Genomic DNA, 18,529 nt, shown 5'->3' on the forward strand with positions numbered 1-18,529 from the left:
GTATCTTGGTTGTGGCTTCCTGACATTGCCAACAGCACTTGTGTAGCCTCACCCAGATAACTTATTCATAGTTAGTAAATGTTGTCTTGGGCTGCCAAGGCTTTCTGACAACTACAGCTGTGTGGGGCATCATTATCAACTGTCCAGATCCTTGCCTCTCAGATACTTGATACAGTTACCCAGAAACCCTTACTTTGTTAAAATCTTGAACTGGATCTTGGGCCTAGAATCTAAAGAAATATATTTGCTACTGAAACTCTCCTGGTAGAAACTATGGGGCCTGCTATGAAGAACTGGGTGGAATTCGAGGAACAGAGGGAGAGTTTCTTGGACTAATACCCAAGTGTTAAAGGGGACCCTTAGTTGTCCTATACCTGGCTGCCAGGAAAGAGACTCTGACCTAACATGCAAAACACTTAGAAAACAGTATCTTGTTAAAACCTACAAAAAGAAATACTAAGATTTCCACAAAAGCTATAGTTACTTGTCAGCTAAACCCAGAGAACCACAGCAAAAGGGAAGTGGGAGTCTCCTCTGCTGTGGACATTAGTCCTTATGGGTGGCAATAAGAGCCAGAGTGGGAAGGCTGAGATCCAAACAGTCAGTGGCACTGGTGGAGTTGAGTAGCTAAGTCTCTGAGAAGCTGTGATGTTACACATATTGCACTTAGCCTGGTGTCCAGCTGACCATTTTTGACATTTTCCTCTAGAATCTGAATGCTGGAGCATAATGACTGAACAAGGTGCATTGTTCAGTTCCTGCCCTTTCAGACTTGAGCCCCAAGGACTATCAAGAGGGGCCCTAGGAGTCAGTCCTGCAGATAAGGTTCCTTCATGTGTAAAGTCCAAACCACCCTTGAGGCTTTCTTCACTGCCTTAAAGGGCTTCTCTATGATTTTGTGTGGTGGAAGTGTCATGTTAGCAATCCCTGTCCAGGCCTGTACACCACAAGTCACAGCCTTAGAAGCTGTCACGGGGAATATTTTATCTGTATTTTGTACATCCCCATCCAGGAACAAAAATGCTGGCTGTAACAAGGCTCGCTCAAGGTACTGCTGAAGGAAGCCACATCCCCTTTTGTGTACCCACCATTTTCCAAGGACCTGCCTCATGATCATCTGATTTAGGTAGCCCCCAGATACTGCAAAACATATCACATCCCGGGCTACACATTACATCCTAAGCTAGAGCATGTCATCCTACTTCCAGCCTCATACACTGCAAGGTCCTTAAAAAAAAAAAAAAAAAAAAAAAAAGCCCCTCTCTGGGCAGTCGTGGTGTACACCTTTAATCTAGGCACTCAGGAGGCAGAGGGATCTCTGTGGGTATGAGGCCAGCCTGATCTACAGAGTGAGTTCCAAGACAGCCAGCACAGAGAAATCCTGTCTCAGAAAAATCACCAAAAAAAAAAAAAAGGATTTTTCACCTACAAGGATGCCTGATAACCAGCAGTGCCTCAACATATATCCAGTAAAGTAGTGTATTTGAATTTTTATTCTGATCTGCATCTTCCCATGACAGACCTACAGGTGAAGTGAGAGAAAACAAAGGAAGCCAGCTAACCCTCGGATTGGATCCACAGTGATGGCTCGTGGGTTCACCAGATCTGTGTGAAAGAGGACCTTCCGCTCAGAGCCATCCAGCCCTGCTCGCTCTATCTTATCCAGGCCACTATCTGTCCAGTACATTGTTCGACGGAAGTGGTCGATGGCAAGACCTTCTGGGCTTATCAGACCTGGAAGTAATGGCCGGAGACAGCATCAGCAGGGTGTAAGAAGTGAACTTCAGGACAATATCTAAACAGCTTATAGAATCCAAAGCATAAAAGTCTAAATTCCCAGAACCAATGCTAACAGGAATTGACCTTTCCAATCATATTTGGTCTCTTCTGTACTAGACCTTACTGCTCTGGTGGTTCCTTGAATCCATGGTGCTGGGGACAGGCAATATAAATGGCCAGACCCTGAATTCTTACTGTGGCCCACTTTCAAGAACAGTTCATCTCGTCCTAGAATCATCTTTCTGCTTTTCCTATATAAATGCTTCTGCTAACAGGGAGGCAAGACCCATATAGCTCAAAGTAGTTTGCAAAGAACTTGACCTTCCCCTTGAGATAAAAACAGGAGAAACTATGGGCTGGAGACCCTAAGTTCAATTCCCAGTAACCACATGGTGGTTCACAACCATTTGTAATAAGATCTGATACTCTCTTCTGGCATTTAGGCATACATGCAGACAAAGTACTGATACCTAAAAATAAAACAAAACCCAGGAGAAACCGGGATGAAACAGGCCAATGACAGTAGAATAAAACACATTGCCAAGTGTCCACAGAATGAAGCTGCTGACCTGACACAACAATGGTCTCGGGTTCTGCTCCTGCTTCCAAGCTGGCACGGCTGATGGTCCGACCAGCAACATCTGTCCAGTAGACCATCCTCTCCCGGCAGTCATAGTCAATCCCCACCACTATGGAACCCTTTGAGAACCAGTCATAAAATCAGAAGATTAGTGTTGAATCCCCAACACTAAGTCCATAGCTACACTGCACTACTGTGAGCAATCTGTACTGTGGTGGTGCAGGGCAGTGGAGTCCAGTGGTTAGACAGGCAATAACTTCTTCCAAACATCAAAGCCAGGCTCAGCCATTTAACCTCTATACAACACTTCAAACAGTAAAATGTTTATAAGAGTCCTGATAGCAACTACCATACAGCAAGCTCCTCCAGTACTGGCTGTAAAAACAGTCATTTCATGAGGAAAATCTGCCCTTTGATGACAGGATCATCTCCTCAAAGTAAGTCCTTAATACTTAATGGCTCAAGAGATGAATGCTTCCAAGTGTTAAATAAATGCATTTTCTCAAAGAGCCTTTCTAAAATCTGACGACACTTGCCAACAAAGCTTCCCCTCCTGAGTTAATAGATTAAAATCCTCTCTGACTTGAGGTGCAGTTACCCCTGACTTTTAACATAAGCAAACATTAAGCCCTGTGCTATAGAAGAGAGCCTGTAATTTAACAGTTTGAGGAACTGGTTACTCGGCCTTTGACTAGTGTAGTTTCCTTCCTTTCTACTGAGTCTTACTGAAAACTCCAAACCTGTAATGTTTTTGATTGAGCTCCACACAGGACTGACTTCTTTCCATTTCTAACACAAATTCCTGCTGTGAGAACTCCCAGCAGACATGAGAATCAACACAGGCCACACCAGTCCTTGCCTAGCAAAGCCTCCTGGGGGCTTGGCTTGCTTTGTGCCTGAAGCAGCAGTCACCAGGAGACATTATATGAAACAGAATTTGGCTCTTGCAGAAAAGCTGGCATTTATGGCGGGAGGTGGGGGGGGGGAATCTAAAGTCTCAGTACTTTTATTTGAAAATCAAAATTAAAAGTTTCTCTATCCAAGGCAGAGTACATATTCATGTAGGCAGCAATGAGCCCAGAGACTCATGGGCTTCATAAACTAAGCTCCTTGGTGTGAGGGTCACATTTTAGGTAAATTGCCCTAAAGTGTGCTTGCAATTCACGTCCCCTTTCTCCTTCAGTTCCATTATAGCCTTCTTCACCCTGCCCATCAGACATGTTCAGAAATGCAATTCTAGCCACATCTGGTGTGGCTAGAATAAGATGGTTAGCATGAAAAAAAACTTCTAAAGCAGTACACTCTTAAAGAGCAGGAGTGGGGACAGTGCCTTGGATCTTAAAAAAGAAAAAGACAATCTTTTATCAAACACTGGCTGCTTTAAAGCTTTTTAAAAATCAAACAGTAGTTCATTAACAGAAGTAAATATAGAGAACCCTGTCCTGTGTGAAAAGTCTGCTCAGTGAACAGTGAAAAGAGGGTCAGACCAGCTTCCATGGTAGACAGTTGCCAATGCCTCTCTTCTCTGCACTTTGGAGAGGAAATCCCCCCTTCCACATGGAGGCTGTATCTTGCTAGCTCACGAGATAAGCTCACCCTCAGGGGGCTGCAACAGCAGCACACACTCCCCAAAGCCACTATGGACAAGGAAGAAGGCTAGGAAAAAGAGCACCAAAGTGACATAACCAAAATGAAAGGGGACAGGTTGACAAGCGGTCTGGATGGATTTCCATTCCACTATTTCAAATGACCACAGAAATCACCTGTTTTCTGGACTTCCAAGATGTTGATAACCTGAACAGAACCCTCAGAAACTTGAGTTAACAATGGTCTTCCCATAAACACCCAACAACTCGGTCCATCTGAATTTCATACGAGTGGCTTGACTTCCAGCAACTGAACCCCATTAAGCTGACTGTAGCTCAGAAGCATGCCAGAATTCCCTGCACTGCACCCCCTACCCTGAGACACCAGGCTGAGGCCTTCTGAAAACTACAAAGCACAGCCCCTCTATGCAGGCAATCCCATCAACCTAGCATGTAGATCCACCCTTCCCAAGCCCCTCCCAAGCCCCACTCTTCTCATGCAGCCCAGCCCTCTGGAAATCCAGTTTACATGCAGTGACAGCAGAGTCTTGGCTGCATCCTTCTGAAGCCTGCTGCCATTGAGAGGCAAGTGGCCAATTTGCTGGCCCTGGGCATAGAGCAGGAAGGTGCCCACAGAGGGAGGAGTCACATCAGGGCGGTGTGTGGGCCGGACCATGGGTGGAGCGATGGTGGGGATACCTGTTTGTGGAAACAAGGACATGTGGGGAGAGGACCTCCAAAACTATACAGTTTTTTCACTGAAAAAAAGAAATTTTGGTTTTTAAGTTTTTACAAATATTTAAATTGCTGACAGTACTAGGACATAAAGACAACAAAACACTAGCCTCCAAAGTGGAGGGTTTTTGTTGTCATTTTTGGAAGGCCAAAGGCTTACTGGGGACCCAGGGTGGCATTGTCCCCTTTTGCTCTCAGGGCTGGGGAAGCAGAATGATCACACCCTAGCCTGAGATCAGCTTTCCTATAGCTAGTGGCAAAGCCAACATTAAATGCAAATTGTGTTCCTGAGACATTCTGATGATACATCAATCCAGCATATTATTAAAGTGACTTTATTTAGACTTGGTAACCCTTTTCCTCCCCAGTTTACCTCAGGAAGCAAAAACCCTACAGAAGTCCTCAGTGACACAGAAGGGAGGCTAGACAGTCCCATGCTTACATGCAGGCTTTGTGCCTGGCTGTGATCGTGTGCCCTGCAGTTCTCTGCCATCCTTGTCCACACACCAACAGAAGTCACTCTTCCCATGGCACTGCAGGGGTATGAAGTGGCCCAGGTCGTCACACTGGGGTACATACTGGTCATCCTTGGGTGTGCCCCCATAGTGTTCCAGCAAACTTTCCCTCCAGCGCTCACAGACAGTCCGTGGCCTCTGGGTGGGCTCTAAGATGGGGAAACAAACCCTCCTTAGATGGCCAACCAAGCAAGATCAGTACAGCTTCAGGTCCTAATCCCTGATCCTTGGTCTTCTTGGACATGTGTTCTCAGAAGTTGTGTGGAAATGCAGAAAAGAAATCCTCCAAGGGCAGGAGGACCTGCCACAGGGGCCCAGCAACATCAGGAAAGAACAAGGTGACAAGCTCATCAGTATACCTCACTCTGGCCTAAGCCTAGGGATCCTCTCATGACTAATGCCAGAACACTGTACAGACTCACTGATGCATGTGACACTTAAAAACAATTATTCTTTCCCACTTGTTTCAAATGCTTGGACCCGTTGCTATAAGATCCATCTCCGGGCTGGTCTATGTGTCTTAGAAAAAAAAGGGGGGGCTGAAGAGCATGCTATGCTACATGTAGCCCTCAGTTTCACTTCGAAGTTACATGGAACAAGAGTGACAGGGTATTGTATACAGCACATCAGAGGTGGTACTGAGCAAGTGAAACTGATTCTTGAACTATCCAATTTCAAGAAAACCACAGCCATCACAATGCTGGAACTATCTCAGAATTCTAGCTTTCTGCCATAGTGCTGTCCTGTTTTCTCCTATACTCCACATACCCTCCAATCTTCCTCTTATCTGCAGAGTCACACCATGATTAAAGAAAGCCTGCTGCCTTCTGACTTATGAGAGTTCCCTGCCAGGCTGCTGCCCCAGGGCACTGGGGCTCTGCCCTGCATTGTGCTTTTATCTACAAAGCTCCAATTGACTGAGATCACTTGCTCACAGAGACTGGATTACCCTCAGGGCATAACTAGAGGAATTTCTGGTTCTGTCTTAATCCCTGCAACTCAAAAGTCTATGGTCTGCAGAACCACACAGTCATTACCTCCTTGCCACTACCATTTGCATGCACAATTGAACTGCACAAAAGTAATCGTTGGGCTCCCGATTTTTCCCAAAATGGCTCCTTCTGCCTCTAGTTCCATTAAATAGCACCTGCACTTCCAATTGCTTAGACACAATCACCTGGACACCTCTTTCTCTCACACCTCACAAAAAGTCTTATTAGTTTTACCTCCAAATACATTCTAACTAGAGGTGAACACAGTGGAGCATGTCTTTAATCCCAGCACCCAGGATACAGAGGCAGGTGGATCTCTGTGAGTCGAAGGCTAGCCTGTTCTACAGAGTGAGTTCCAGACAGCCAGAGCTTGTAGTGAGTCCTATCTCAAAAAATCTCAAACAACAACAAAAACCCATTCAGATTATCTTCATTTCTTGCCACTTCTGCGTGTGTTCCCCTGCTCACATACATTTCACACTGGGCTCATGGCAAGAGCCTTCTGACTGGCTTTCCTGTTCCCATCTTCCCATGCCTTCACACCACCAAACCAGTGTACACTCAGCCAGCAGCCACAATGGTACATTTAAAACCCAGGACATCTTAGTCTATTCTTCTGCTGAAAACCCTCCAGAGACTTACTTCAAAGAACAAAGCTGGAAGTATCACAGCAGGGCTTCAGAGGGACCAGTCCTCTGAGAAGGTGGGAAGACATCAATAGAGTTCCCAATCTCAAGATCAGCAAACCCTTTTCAAGAAGTTTCTGCTCCCTCAGGGTGCTGTATAGCTCATGACCCATAGGAAGCAAAGGAGACAAAGGCAGGACTCTGATCTGCTCAGCCCAAAGTGTTCCAGGACCAGGAGAAGGGGCTGCTACTGCCTCAAACACTAGTCATCTATTTCACAGTAGTATGTGCTGGGGGAAGCCACCAACATGCCCACTCCACAATGAACTCCCCAGAAAGCCACTCTTGTTTCTGGGGACCACCCATCGTGCCTATGTGTCTGGATGGATGCAAGCACATAGCAAGTCAACTAAGTCTCAGATCACTCAAGTGGGCACTCCTTTCCTCCCCTACTACTTTAAGCAATGTCATCCTATCATGGGCTTACCTTTTTCCTGCTTTGGGTTAATAAGGTTTCAAATAGTCTCCCTCCCAATGACCTGGTTATGAAAATGAGAATAGTCAGAGATGGCAGGCAAGGCCATGCAGTGCCAGAGAAGTCTGTACAAAAGAATGTGCCCTTATTTTAGTCATTAACATCTCAGCCTGAGGCACTATCCTTAACACATGTTTGTTTTAATCAACTTAAAAGAATGCCAAGCCTTCCCTCCAAGGCTCCAACTAACCACTGAATTGCAGACCTCTGACAGAGAGCTGAGGCTTTTGAGAGAAACCAGAGCAGAAACAGGATTTCTCTAGGCACCACGTTTTAAGGCCTGCAGAGTCTTGTTCATGAATAATGGGGGTGAGAGGACATGACAGGATGACACAGACACATGACAAAGAAGATCAATCTATTACCAGTTTACCTGTGTGAATCTTTCAATTTGTTTATTGAGAATTTTGTACAATATAGTTTGATCATATTCATCCTCCTTCCTCCAACTCTTCCCAGATCCATGCCCTATTTATGTATATAATCTTAGAAACACTGAAGTCCTCACAGGGAGTTGGTGGTACCTTTAATCCTAGCACCCAAGAGTCAGAGGCAGGTGGATCTCTGTGAGTTCAAAGCCAGCCTGGTCTATAGACTGAGTTCCAGGACAGTCTCCAAAGCTACTTAAGTCCATGGTCACTTTATGAATGTTATAGAATCAAAACTGTTGGAAATTGCTCAGCTTTATTTCCCTTACACATTAAAGGCCAAGATAAGTGATTCTGTAATTATGTTTTAAATCGTTTTTAAAATTTTATTTTATAATTTTAGAAGTGTCTTTTTGGATACTAACTTCCAGATCAGGAAGTATTCCAGCTAAAGCAGCAGCATGTTGCCCATTTGTGAATAATTCAGCAAGGGACTGGAAAGCTGCCTGGTGTAAGCTGCCTGCTGCTCACATTGCCAGTGAGACTCTGCCCACCATGTTCCAAAACCTTGGCAGGAAGAAGAAAGTTGACAATGGCTATGTTTGTCATGAACACCTCAGATCAGATGGATAGATTCCTATGCTTCCTAAGAAGGCAGCTGTGCAAAGGGCTTCTCATCACCATGTTGGATTGGCTAGAGAGGGTTAAAAGTAAACTCAATGGATCCATTCTGAGTTTCATACCTATTTTTCCTGCTAATATTAGCACAGCCTTCAAACTGCTTTTTACAGGGAAGTAACATGGTTACCTAGAAAGAGGTAGATAATACATTACACTGGCAAAGTTCTTTAGCTCTCTCAAGCCTCTCACACAGTGGGTCACAGCCTGATGTAGCCACTCAATTTTCAGTTTCCATTCAACAAGCATCTATGCACCTAAAATCCAATGCATACAGATCCTTCCTACCTGTCACATGTGTCTAGATGTCCTATGACATTAACATGCACATGGGTGTGCCTATGTCAGCTGAAAGACTTTAGTTTGCAGAGCAAGGATGTAGGAAAGGGGCAGAAGAGTAGTTCTTGCAAGCATAATATAGAAAATCACAAAGAATGGACGTTGACATGGGTGGAAAGATCAGGAATTATGAGAACAAGAAAGGTTACTATGGTGATGGGGCTAGGCTGATCTTGTTAAATAGAGTAGTTACTGAATTATCAAACCTTTGTGGAATAACTTGAAGGCTCTAAATGTACAGCCAAGAGAGAGCCAGAGTATGAAAGACTTTAGTTTTCAAAGAAAAAAAAGGATAAGAAGTTTCTCACAGGTCTTGGCCCACAACAAGGAAATAGGCCCCAGCCCTGGAACAAATGGTTCCAGATGACCAGCCCTATCTGGGTCACTTCTGGCCAATGGACAGTCTGGGGACTTTCTAAAGTACATTCTATGGTGTTTCCTTTTTCCTTTAAAGAAGAATAGGTCACACCTGGGTGATCTCTCAAACATGAAATCATACTTTGTAATCAATCACCTTGTGCCCCATGCATGTATGGTGATTTGCGGTCTTTCTTTATAAAAAGAGCCTGAACCCTTTGAGGGGTGTGCAGCTTCCCCTGAGATTGCTGACACCAGAGTGCACTCGTTCAATAAACACCTCTTGCTTGTTGCATCTATTGGTTTTGGTGTTTGTGTCTCGGGGCTCTCCCATCATGACCACGAATTAGGGTCTTACACAGCAAAGTGTTCTTTGGAGGAAAAGAGTTATGAAAATATAGCAGCCAGTCAGACCTATGTCTACAAAGTCAGAGCTGTGTTATAAATCACCCCACTAGCCAGGTGGTAGTGGTATATACCTTTAATCCCAGCAGTCAGGAGGCAGAGGCAGATGGATCTCTGTGAGTTCCAGGCCAGCCTAGTCTACAGAGTGAGATCCAGGACAGCCAAGGCTATACAGAGAAACACTGTCTTGAGAAACCAAAACCAAACAATGACAAAAATTACCCCACTGCCAGAGCCATTGACTCCAGGCCTGAGCTGGCATAAGGTCTTTCTTCAGGGCAAGTGGGCTCACCTGAAGGTGGTCCACAGTGAGGCGGGGTGGAGCCAGGTGGAGTCTGGGTGCCAGGGACTTCATGGCCATTCTGGTCCACACACCAACAGAAGCCAGTATTGCCATGGCACTGCAGTGGCACGAAGTTTCCCTGGTCATCACATTGGGGGATGTGGATCCGTGACCCGGGATAGGCATGCTGTGCCTGGGCATAGTGCTGTTGGTGTTCACAGGACTTCAGTCCTGAGACAGAATCTTCTGGAACAGTTATTGAGAAGAGAGACAAAGGAAATATAAGAAATAAATTTCTTATTTCACAACCCATTCATAATAACCAGTTCCCATTAAGTCTTCTGTACTAAGAATTTCTTCCCTACAACGTAAAGTTACCATGACATGGAGAAATAGCAAGACACTAACATTTTAGAGCCCTATTTCTTATTTTAGCTTTGCTATCATCTGCATAGTTGTCCATAATTCCCTCCATTTGCCCTGTACATCACCAGATGAATATAAATGTAAGCTAGCTCAGTCTGTTCCTCAGCCCTTAGGAGCCAACTGCCATCTGAGAAAAATGAAGAATAACCAATGGCATTTGCCCACTAGGGTGGGCATCACCACTTAGGGTGAACTAGAGAAACCACAGTGTAGAAGACAGACTCCGAGAAGCTCACATATCAGCAAGCAGTAAGTAGACATCAGGAGGCTATTGAGAGGAATCCAGAGCTTGTAACCCTCCCTCCCCCAGGCTCTCAGACCAGCTTCCATCAAAAGTAGGCATGGAGGACAATAACAGGGCAGGAACTGGGAGATCCTTACACTTAAGCAGGTCGTCCATCACTTACCAGATGTGCAGTGAAACCCATCCCCATGATACCCAGGCTGGCACTGACAGGAGAAGGACCCAGGGGTATTGGAGCAGGTAGCTGCCTCATGACATCTATTTTCTGCACATTCATCAACATCTGCAGAGGTCAGGGACAGCCACAAAGAGGTGAGGAAAGAAAGGAAGACCATGACTTCACCACAAACAGCTGTGCAAATAAATGGTCTCGGCACACATGGCTCAACAAGTTAGCAACTTAGAACATCCCTGGGTCTGAACTGAGAGATGCTAATATCGAAGAGCAAGTATAACAGGAAAACAGAATATATATATATATATATATATGTATATATATATATATATATATATATATATATATATATATATACACACACTCTAGCTAGTTTTATGTCAATTTTATGCAAGCAAGAGTCATCAGAGAGAAGGGAGTTTCTTGAAAAAAGTTTTCCATAAGATTATGCTGTGGGGCATTTTCTTAACTAGTGATCAATGTGGGGGGGTGTTGCCCATTATGGTGGGCTGGTGGTTCTGGGTTCTATAGGAAAGCAGGCTGAGTAAGCCATGAGGAGCAGCATCCTCCATGGGCTCTGCATTAGCTCCTGCCTCCAGGTTCCTTCCCTGCTTGAGTTCCTGTTCCCACTGCTTTTAATGATGAACTGATAAGTGGAACTGTGAGTGGAAACCCTTCACTCCCCAAGTTGCTTTTGGTCATAGTGTTTCATCACAGTTAATAGTAACCTTAACTAAGACAAAAATAAACCAAGGAACATGTGTGTTAACAAATGAGATGAGCCTGGCCTACCTATAATCTCAGCACTTGGGAGGCTGAGAGTTCGATGCCAGCCTGGTCTACAAGAACTAGTTCTAGGATAGCCTCCAAAGCCACAGAGAAACCCTGTCTCAAAAAGCAAAAACAAAACAAAACAAAACAAAAACAAAACAAAACAAAACAAAAAAACAAAAACAAAAAACCCCAACAAACCAAACAAAAACAAAACAATAAAAAAATGAGATAAATACTCAGAGTAGAAATCTAACTTGTGGGTGGGTATTCAGAGAATAACCTGCTGTGTACTTCTGAGCATCTTTAGAAGTTATTTCCTTCCAACTACTAACCTTTAGACTGTAAATCATTAATTTCCTGTCAATGATGTTACAAAGATAAATATAGGTAACAATAGTTTGTCCTTTGGCACTAGCTCCCTTTATACCCTTGTAGATACAAGAGTCAGATGAAGTCGCAAACACATCTTCAGTTTGGAAGGACCTTCAGCCTTGCCTGATCAGATTGCTGTCTAAATTCTCTAATTAGAGACTCTGCGTTACCTTTTCACTCGACAGACAGAAGAATGTTATCATGCCTAGGCCCCTTCACTCTGCAATGCTTCCCTGGGAGTTTATATTCAAAAACTCCAAAATCCCACAGCTTAAACAAAAGCCAATTAATATGCCTTTTCATTTTACTTATTAAAGTTGGTCCACACCATCAGCCTCTTCCCACACCCTCACTCAAAAGACCCTCAAGAAACTCTTGGGGGTGGGACTGTTAAAGCCAATGCCAGGGTATGAGGTGAGGTCTGAGAGGACAGGAAATCTTCCAGAGGAAAAAGGGGGAAACAAAAGGTACAGGTCAGAGCTGGGCTTGACGAAAAACAAAAGAAAGCCTGAGTCACATCCACAATAACAACTAGAACTGTTTTTGATGTGTGAGTAGAAAAAAGTATGTGACCTGCAATGGCAAGTCGCCTAGAAAAGGCGGCACTGCGTCCACTTGGTGCAGCCTATGGCAGCTTGGAAAGTGGAAGTTTGTAACTAGGGGTTAGATTTGAATGGGCGGGGATCCCGGAAAGACTCCATGAGCCGCCAGGCAGCCCACATCCTCCAGGAGCTCCTCTCATAGCTCAGCTGTTTTCTTGGTTGGCAGCCCACTTTACCTCACACACAGGCATTCTGTTCCCCAGACAGGAATCCTTATACTCACCTAGTGGGCAATATGCCTGTCCTTTGCCTTTGGAGAACACAGTGCCTTTGAGTCCAAAACCCTTGAATGCTCAACGAGATCAAGATTAATTCCACCCAGATTGCTCTCCCTAGGCAAGCAGCTGGCTTTTCTGGTTACTTTCACCTCCCAAGATTAAGAAGAGATTTATTTAAACAGCATCCTAGATAGCAACTCAGTTACTAAAGAATGGTCAGTCATCCTTATCCTGGTAGCCAGCTCCAGGGCACAGGTGAGTGGGGAGCTGGCTGGGCCTAGAAGGGCTATAAAACTGATTGCAGAGACAAAGCTATAAAAATGAACATTCAGCCAAACTCAGGAAATTCAAACTATGACAGAACATACCCCAGAAGTACTTCCTGTGGGGACAGGAACCCCAAGCAATTGCAGGAAACAAACATTCCTGATCCACACAACCTATTGCTGGACCCCAGGAGCTCCTTCTTATGGCTATTCTTTAACCCATGGTGCCAAACCTGCATTATTAAAACCCTGACAAAACCTGAAACAGTCATTTCGTTGCCTTCTTTGTGGACACCATGATTATGTCAGACAGCAGCTGTCAGGAAAAATGCCTTTGAAAAGTTAACATCACATCTGAGGAATCCCTGACCCCCAAACTGGAGAATTGTAGGCTCCAAGAATTGCAACCAACTCCTCCTTGGAGGGCCTCAATGACTGACAGATTGAAGCCAGTCAGCAGCTCCAAGGCCTGAGTGCAAAGCTGGCTTCAGTAATTCCTTAGGAGCATGAATACCACAGGGTTTGTAGAAGCCAGAGCTCATTTCCTGGGACAGGAAGTGTCCAGACACAAGATGGGGAAGGACTTTGGCCTCTTCTCAAGGCAAGAGCTCTCTTTTTAATCTCCACTGTTAGGAAGCTGCCAGTAACAACTGACCAGTGGGAGATATGTTCATGGGCGATGGGTCCATACAAAAGGATGAGACAGCAGGACAGCTTTGTCACGAAGGCAGCAAAAAACAAGGCAACTCGACTCCAGCATAGCCAACACTTCCACCATTCACCCAGTTAACAAAAGAACCTGTTAGGACAGTGTCTGGAACCCTCCATTTAGAGCTCATGCTTTGGGCTTTGAAATCCCTTCCTGTCCTCATTTTGAACAGGAAGGGCTGGAAGCAAATTCAACCACTGAATGATTGACTTGCTTTCTGACTCAGTGTTTTAATTCTCTGGTGCCGATTAACCTCTGTACTACCCAGAACACTATGCTTTGGCCAGTATGCCCTTGCTGTCCCTCTGGTCCCTAACTGTCCAATCATACATAAATGTCTGCTGTTTGTGTCTGCGTAGCATATGGTGATCTTCCTTGGAACATACAAATAAAATAATAAACATTGTTGCTTCCATGTTCACACCCTCTTGTCCATGATTTACCCAGCATCTCTGAGCACAGACATTCTGACTACATATGCACCACTCATCTGACTTCTGAGCAAAGACAGAACAGACCTTCTCTACCCTGTTTTCCTCAACTCACATTTGAAACTCCTGGGAAATAGCCAACTCACACTAACACAGGAAAGAAATCATTCCATATGGAGGGAACGTGGACAAGATTTCACTCTTTAAGAACCAAATCCTCGCCCCCCTCCCCCGCCTGAACTCCCTGGGTTGGCCCCTGATCCTGCTGCTCCTGTCTCCGGTCCCCATCGAGAGCACCCTTGGAGCTCTGATACACCCCCACCCATCCCCACTGCCAGCCTACCCCCCCCCCACCCTGTGCCCTACTCCAGCCACGGTCCTGCCACTCTGGTTGAGCACTGGGACAGAGGGTGGAGCCAACAGTCCACCCTACTTCGGAGACTTCTCAGAGCAACTCTGAACAAAGGAGACCTGACTATCCACACGGGACCACCCGTAATTTCCACCAGCTTGGTCTCTGACCCCACCTCCAATCCTCTGCTGGAGTCCTGGGCCCCTCCCAGAGATCCCCCTATCTCTGCGGGTCCACTTGGAGTTCCCGCAGGCAAGATCCTTGACCCCCAAATCCTGGCCTCTGCCAAAGAACAAGGTCTCAGCTGGAGAGCACCAGTTTCCAGTGAGATCCCACTACCCTGCAAAACCTTCTTAAGTTCCAGCTCAGCCCTCGTCCTCTTCCGCCAGCTATTGGCCAGAGCTATTGGCCAGAGGTCCACTGTGAGTACCTGCTGGCATCTTCTTCTGGATCCTCATCCTTGACCCCATCCCTGGATCCCTGTCTGCGGAGAAACATCCTAGAGAGCTTGGACCACACAGAGCTACAGATATTGAATGTCAGACCCACATAAGCCCATCGGGGAAGTACCATAGAGAGAGAAGGGAGACACCACCAACACCTACTGGAAGAAGCTATGGGAAGAAGGCAGTACAAGAGAACACCTAACAACAGAAAGACAAACATGACACTACCAGAATCTAGGGAATCTACACCAACTAGAATGGAACACAACAACAAAGCAGAGGAAGCAGAAGGGTACGACTTAAAAATTACCATCATAAAAATGATAGAGGCCCTCAAAGAAGATGTGAGGAAATCCCTTAAAGAAATGGAGGAAAAAACAAACAAAAAAGTGGAAGAAATGAACAAATTCCTTAAGGAAAGTACAGAAAGCCAAGGAAAAAAAATTAACCAGGTGAAGGAAACGGTTCAAGACTTGAAAACTGAAATTGAAAAAATAAAGGCAACACAAACGGAAGGAATGCTGGAAATTGAAAAGCTGGGCAAAAAATCGGCAACTACGGACACAAGCATAACCAATAGAATTCAAGAGATGGAAGAGAGAATCTCAGGCGCAGAAGATAAACTACAAGAAATAGATTCATCAACCAAAGAAAATCATAAATCCAACAAATCCTTAACACAAAACATCCAGGAAATGTGGGACCATGAAAAGGCCAAACCTAAGAATAATAGGCATAGACGAAGGTGAGGAAGCCCAGATCAAAGGTGCCGAAAACATATTCAACAAAATCATCGAGGAAAACTTTCCAAATCTGAAGAGGAACATGCCCATGAAAGTACAAGAAGCATACCGAACGCCAAATAGGCTGGACCAAAGAAAAAAGACCCCTCGACATATAATAATCAAAACACCTAGCATACAGAATAAAGAAAGAATATTAAGAGCAGCGAAGGAAAAAGGTCAGGTAACATATAAAGGCAGACTTATCAAAATTACACCTGACTTCTCCATGGAAACCCTCAAGGCCAGAAGGTCCTAGATAGATGTTCTAAAAGTATTAAGAGAACACGGATGCCAGCCTAGGCTACTATATCCAGCAAAACTCTCAATCAATATAGACGGAGAGAACAAGATATTTAATGACAAAACCAGATTTTCCCAATACGTATCTACAAATCCAGCCCTACAGAAAGTATTGGAAGGAAAACTCCAACCCAACGAAGGTAATTACACCCACAAAAATGTAGGCAACAGATAATACAACTACACCAGAAACCAAGGGTGAAGCAGAACTAATATATTCACAATACCACTGCCAACATCAAACCTAAATCAAACAAGCATCAACAATCAATGGTCCTTACTCACCCTCAACATTAATGGTCTTAACTCACCTATAACAGGCTAACAGAATGGATACGAAGACAGAATCCATCCTTCTGCTGCATACAAGAAACACATCTTAGCTTCAAAGATAGACATTACCTCAGGGTAAAGGGTTGGGAAAAGATTTTCCAATCAAATGGGAATAAGAAGCAAGCAGGCGTAGCTATCCTAATATCTAACAAGTTAGACTTCAAACCAAAATTAGTCAAAGGAGATGAAGACGGTCATTTCATATTCATATCAGGAGAAATCCATCAACACAAAGTCTCAGTTCTGAACATCTATGCCCCTAATACAAAGGCACCCATATTCGTAAAAGAAATACTACTAAAACTCAAAGCTCATATAAAACCTCACACACTTATAGTGGGAGACTTCAATACACCACTCTCAACACTAGACAGGACCACAAATCAGAAACTCAACAAAGAAACAAAAGAATTAACAGAAGTTATGTCTCAACTGGGGTTAACAGACATCTATAGAACATTCCATCCAAACACAAAAGAATATACCTTCTTCTCTGCTCCTCATGGAACCTTCTCTAAAATAGACCACATACTAGGTGACATAACAAACCTCAACAGATACAAGAGAATAGGAATAGTCCCCTGTATCTTATTGGACCACCATGCTTTAAAATTGGAATTCAACAACAACACAAATAGCAGAAAACCTGCAAACTCATGGAAACTGAACAATGTGCAATTGCACCACTCCTGGGTCAAAGAAGAAATAAAAAAAGAAATTAAAGACTTTCTAATATTCAACGAGAATGAGGATACAACATACCCGAACTTATGGAACACCTTGAAAGCAGTGCTACGAGGGAAGTTCATTGCACTAAGTGCCCATATGAAGAAAACAGGATAGTCACATAAGAGAATTAACAGCGCAACTGAAAGCCTTAGAACAGAGAGAAGCGAATTCAGCCCACAGGAGTAGACGCCAGGAAATAATCAACTTGAGGGCTGAAATCAACAAAATAGAAACCAGGAAAACAATACAAAAAAAAAAAAAAAAAAAAAAAAAAAATCAATGCGGCAAAGAGTTGATTTTTTGAGAAAATCAACAAGATAGACAAACCTTTATCCAAATTAATGAAAAAACAGAGACAGAACATGCAAATTAACAAAATCAGAAACGAAACGGGGAACATAACAACAGACACAGAGAAATCCAGACAATCTTCAGGTCATACTTTGAAAATCTGTATTCCACAAAAATTGAAAATTCAAAGGAAATGGACAAGTTTCTGGATAACTATCACTTACCAAAATTAAATCAAGAACAGACAAACAACTTAAATAGACCTATAACCTGCAATGAAATAGAAACAGTCATAAAAACCCTTCCAACCAAAAAAAGTCCAGGGCCAGATGGATTCAGCGCAGAATTCTACCAGACATTCAAGGAAGAACTAATACCACTACTCCTCAAACTGTTCCACAAGATAGAAACAGAAGGTTCATTGACAAACTCTTTTTATGAGGCCACAATAACTTTGGTACCCAAACTTCACAAAGACACAACTAAGAAAGAAAACTACAGACCAATATCCCTGATGAACATCGATGCAAAAATACTCAATAAAATACTGGCAAACCGAATTCAAGAATACATCACAGAAATCATCCACCACGACAAGTAGGCTTCATACCTTGAATGCAGGGATGGTTTAACATACGAAAATCTATCAATGTGATCCACCATATAAACAAACAGAAAAAGAAAAACCATATGATTATCTCCCTAGATGCGGAAAAAACCTTCGACAAAATTCAACACCCTTTCATGATAAAGGTCTTGGAGAGGTCAGGGATAACAGGAACATACCTAAACATAATAAGAGCAATATACAGCAAACCAACTGCCACATCAAACTGAATGGAGAGAAACTTAAGCCAATTCCTCTAAAATCAGGAACAAGACAAGGCTGTCCTCTCTCTCCATATCTCTTCAATATCATACTAGAAGTTCTAGCTAATGCTATAAGACAACAAAAGGAGATCAAGGGGATCCAAATTGGAAAGGAAGAAGTCAAACTGTCTCTATTTGCAGATGATATGATAGTTTACATAAGTGACCCAATAAACTCTACCAGGGAACTCCTACAGCTGATAAACACCTTCAGCAAACTAGCAGGATACAAGATAAACTCAAAAAAATCAGTAGCCCTACTTTTTTCAGACGACAAAGAGACAGAGAAAGAAATCAGAGAAACATCACCCTTTACAATAGCCACAAGCAACATAAAGTATCTTGGGGTAATGCTTACCAAACAAGTAAAAGACCTATATAATAAGAACTTTGAGGCTCTAAAGAAAGAAATTAAAGAAGATACCAGA

At 43.7% G+C, this 18,529-nt stretch overlaps 1 protein-coding gene across 2 annotated transcripts in view; it reads right to left on the minus strand.

The window, feature by feature from the left end:
* Positions 1-18,529, minus strand: part of Nid2 (nidogen 2) — a 78,504-nt gene that overhangs the window by 3,519 nt on the left and 56,456 nt on the right. Inside the window, exons 12-17 of one of the 2 annotated variants that reach the window (XM_051174516.1) lie at positions 10,612-10,731; positions 9,788-10,021; positions 5,123-5,344; positions 4,475-4,644; positions 2,349-2,478; positions 1,563-1,734 (exon numbers count right to left, since the gene is read on the minus strand). In XM_051174516.1, the coding sequence (XP_051030473.1) occupies positions 1,563-1,734; positions 2,349-2,478; positions 4,475-4,644; positions 5,123-5,344; positions 9,788-10,021; positions 10,612-10,731 (1,048 nt within the window). Of the gene's footprint in view, positions 1-1,562; positions 1,735-2,348; positions 2,479-4,474; positions 4,645-5,122; positions 5,345-9,787; positions 10,025-10,611; positions 10,732-18,529 lie in introns of both variants that reach the window. The other variant, XM_051174515.1, reaches the window with a different exon arrangement.

This window comes from Phodopus roborovskii, unplaced genomic scaffold (assembly GCF_943737965.1).
Source record: "Phodopus roborovskii unplaced genomic scaffold, PHOROB, whole genome shotgun sequence".
In the NCBI taxonomy this organism is placed as follows: Eukaryota; Metazoa; Chordata; class Mammalia; order Rodentia; family Cricetidae; genus Phodopus; species Phodopus roborovskii.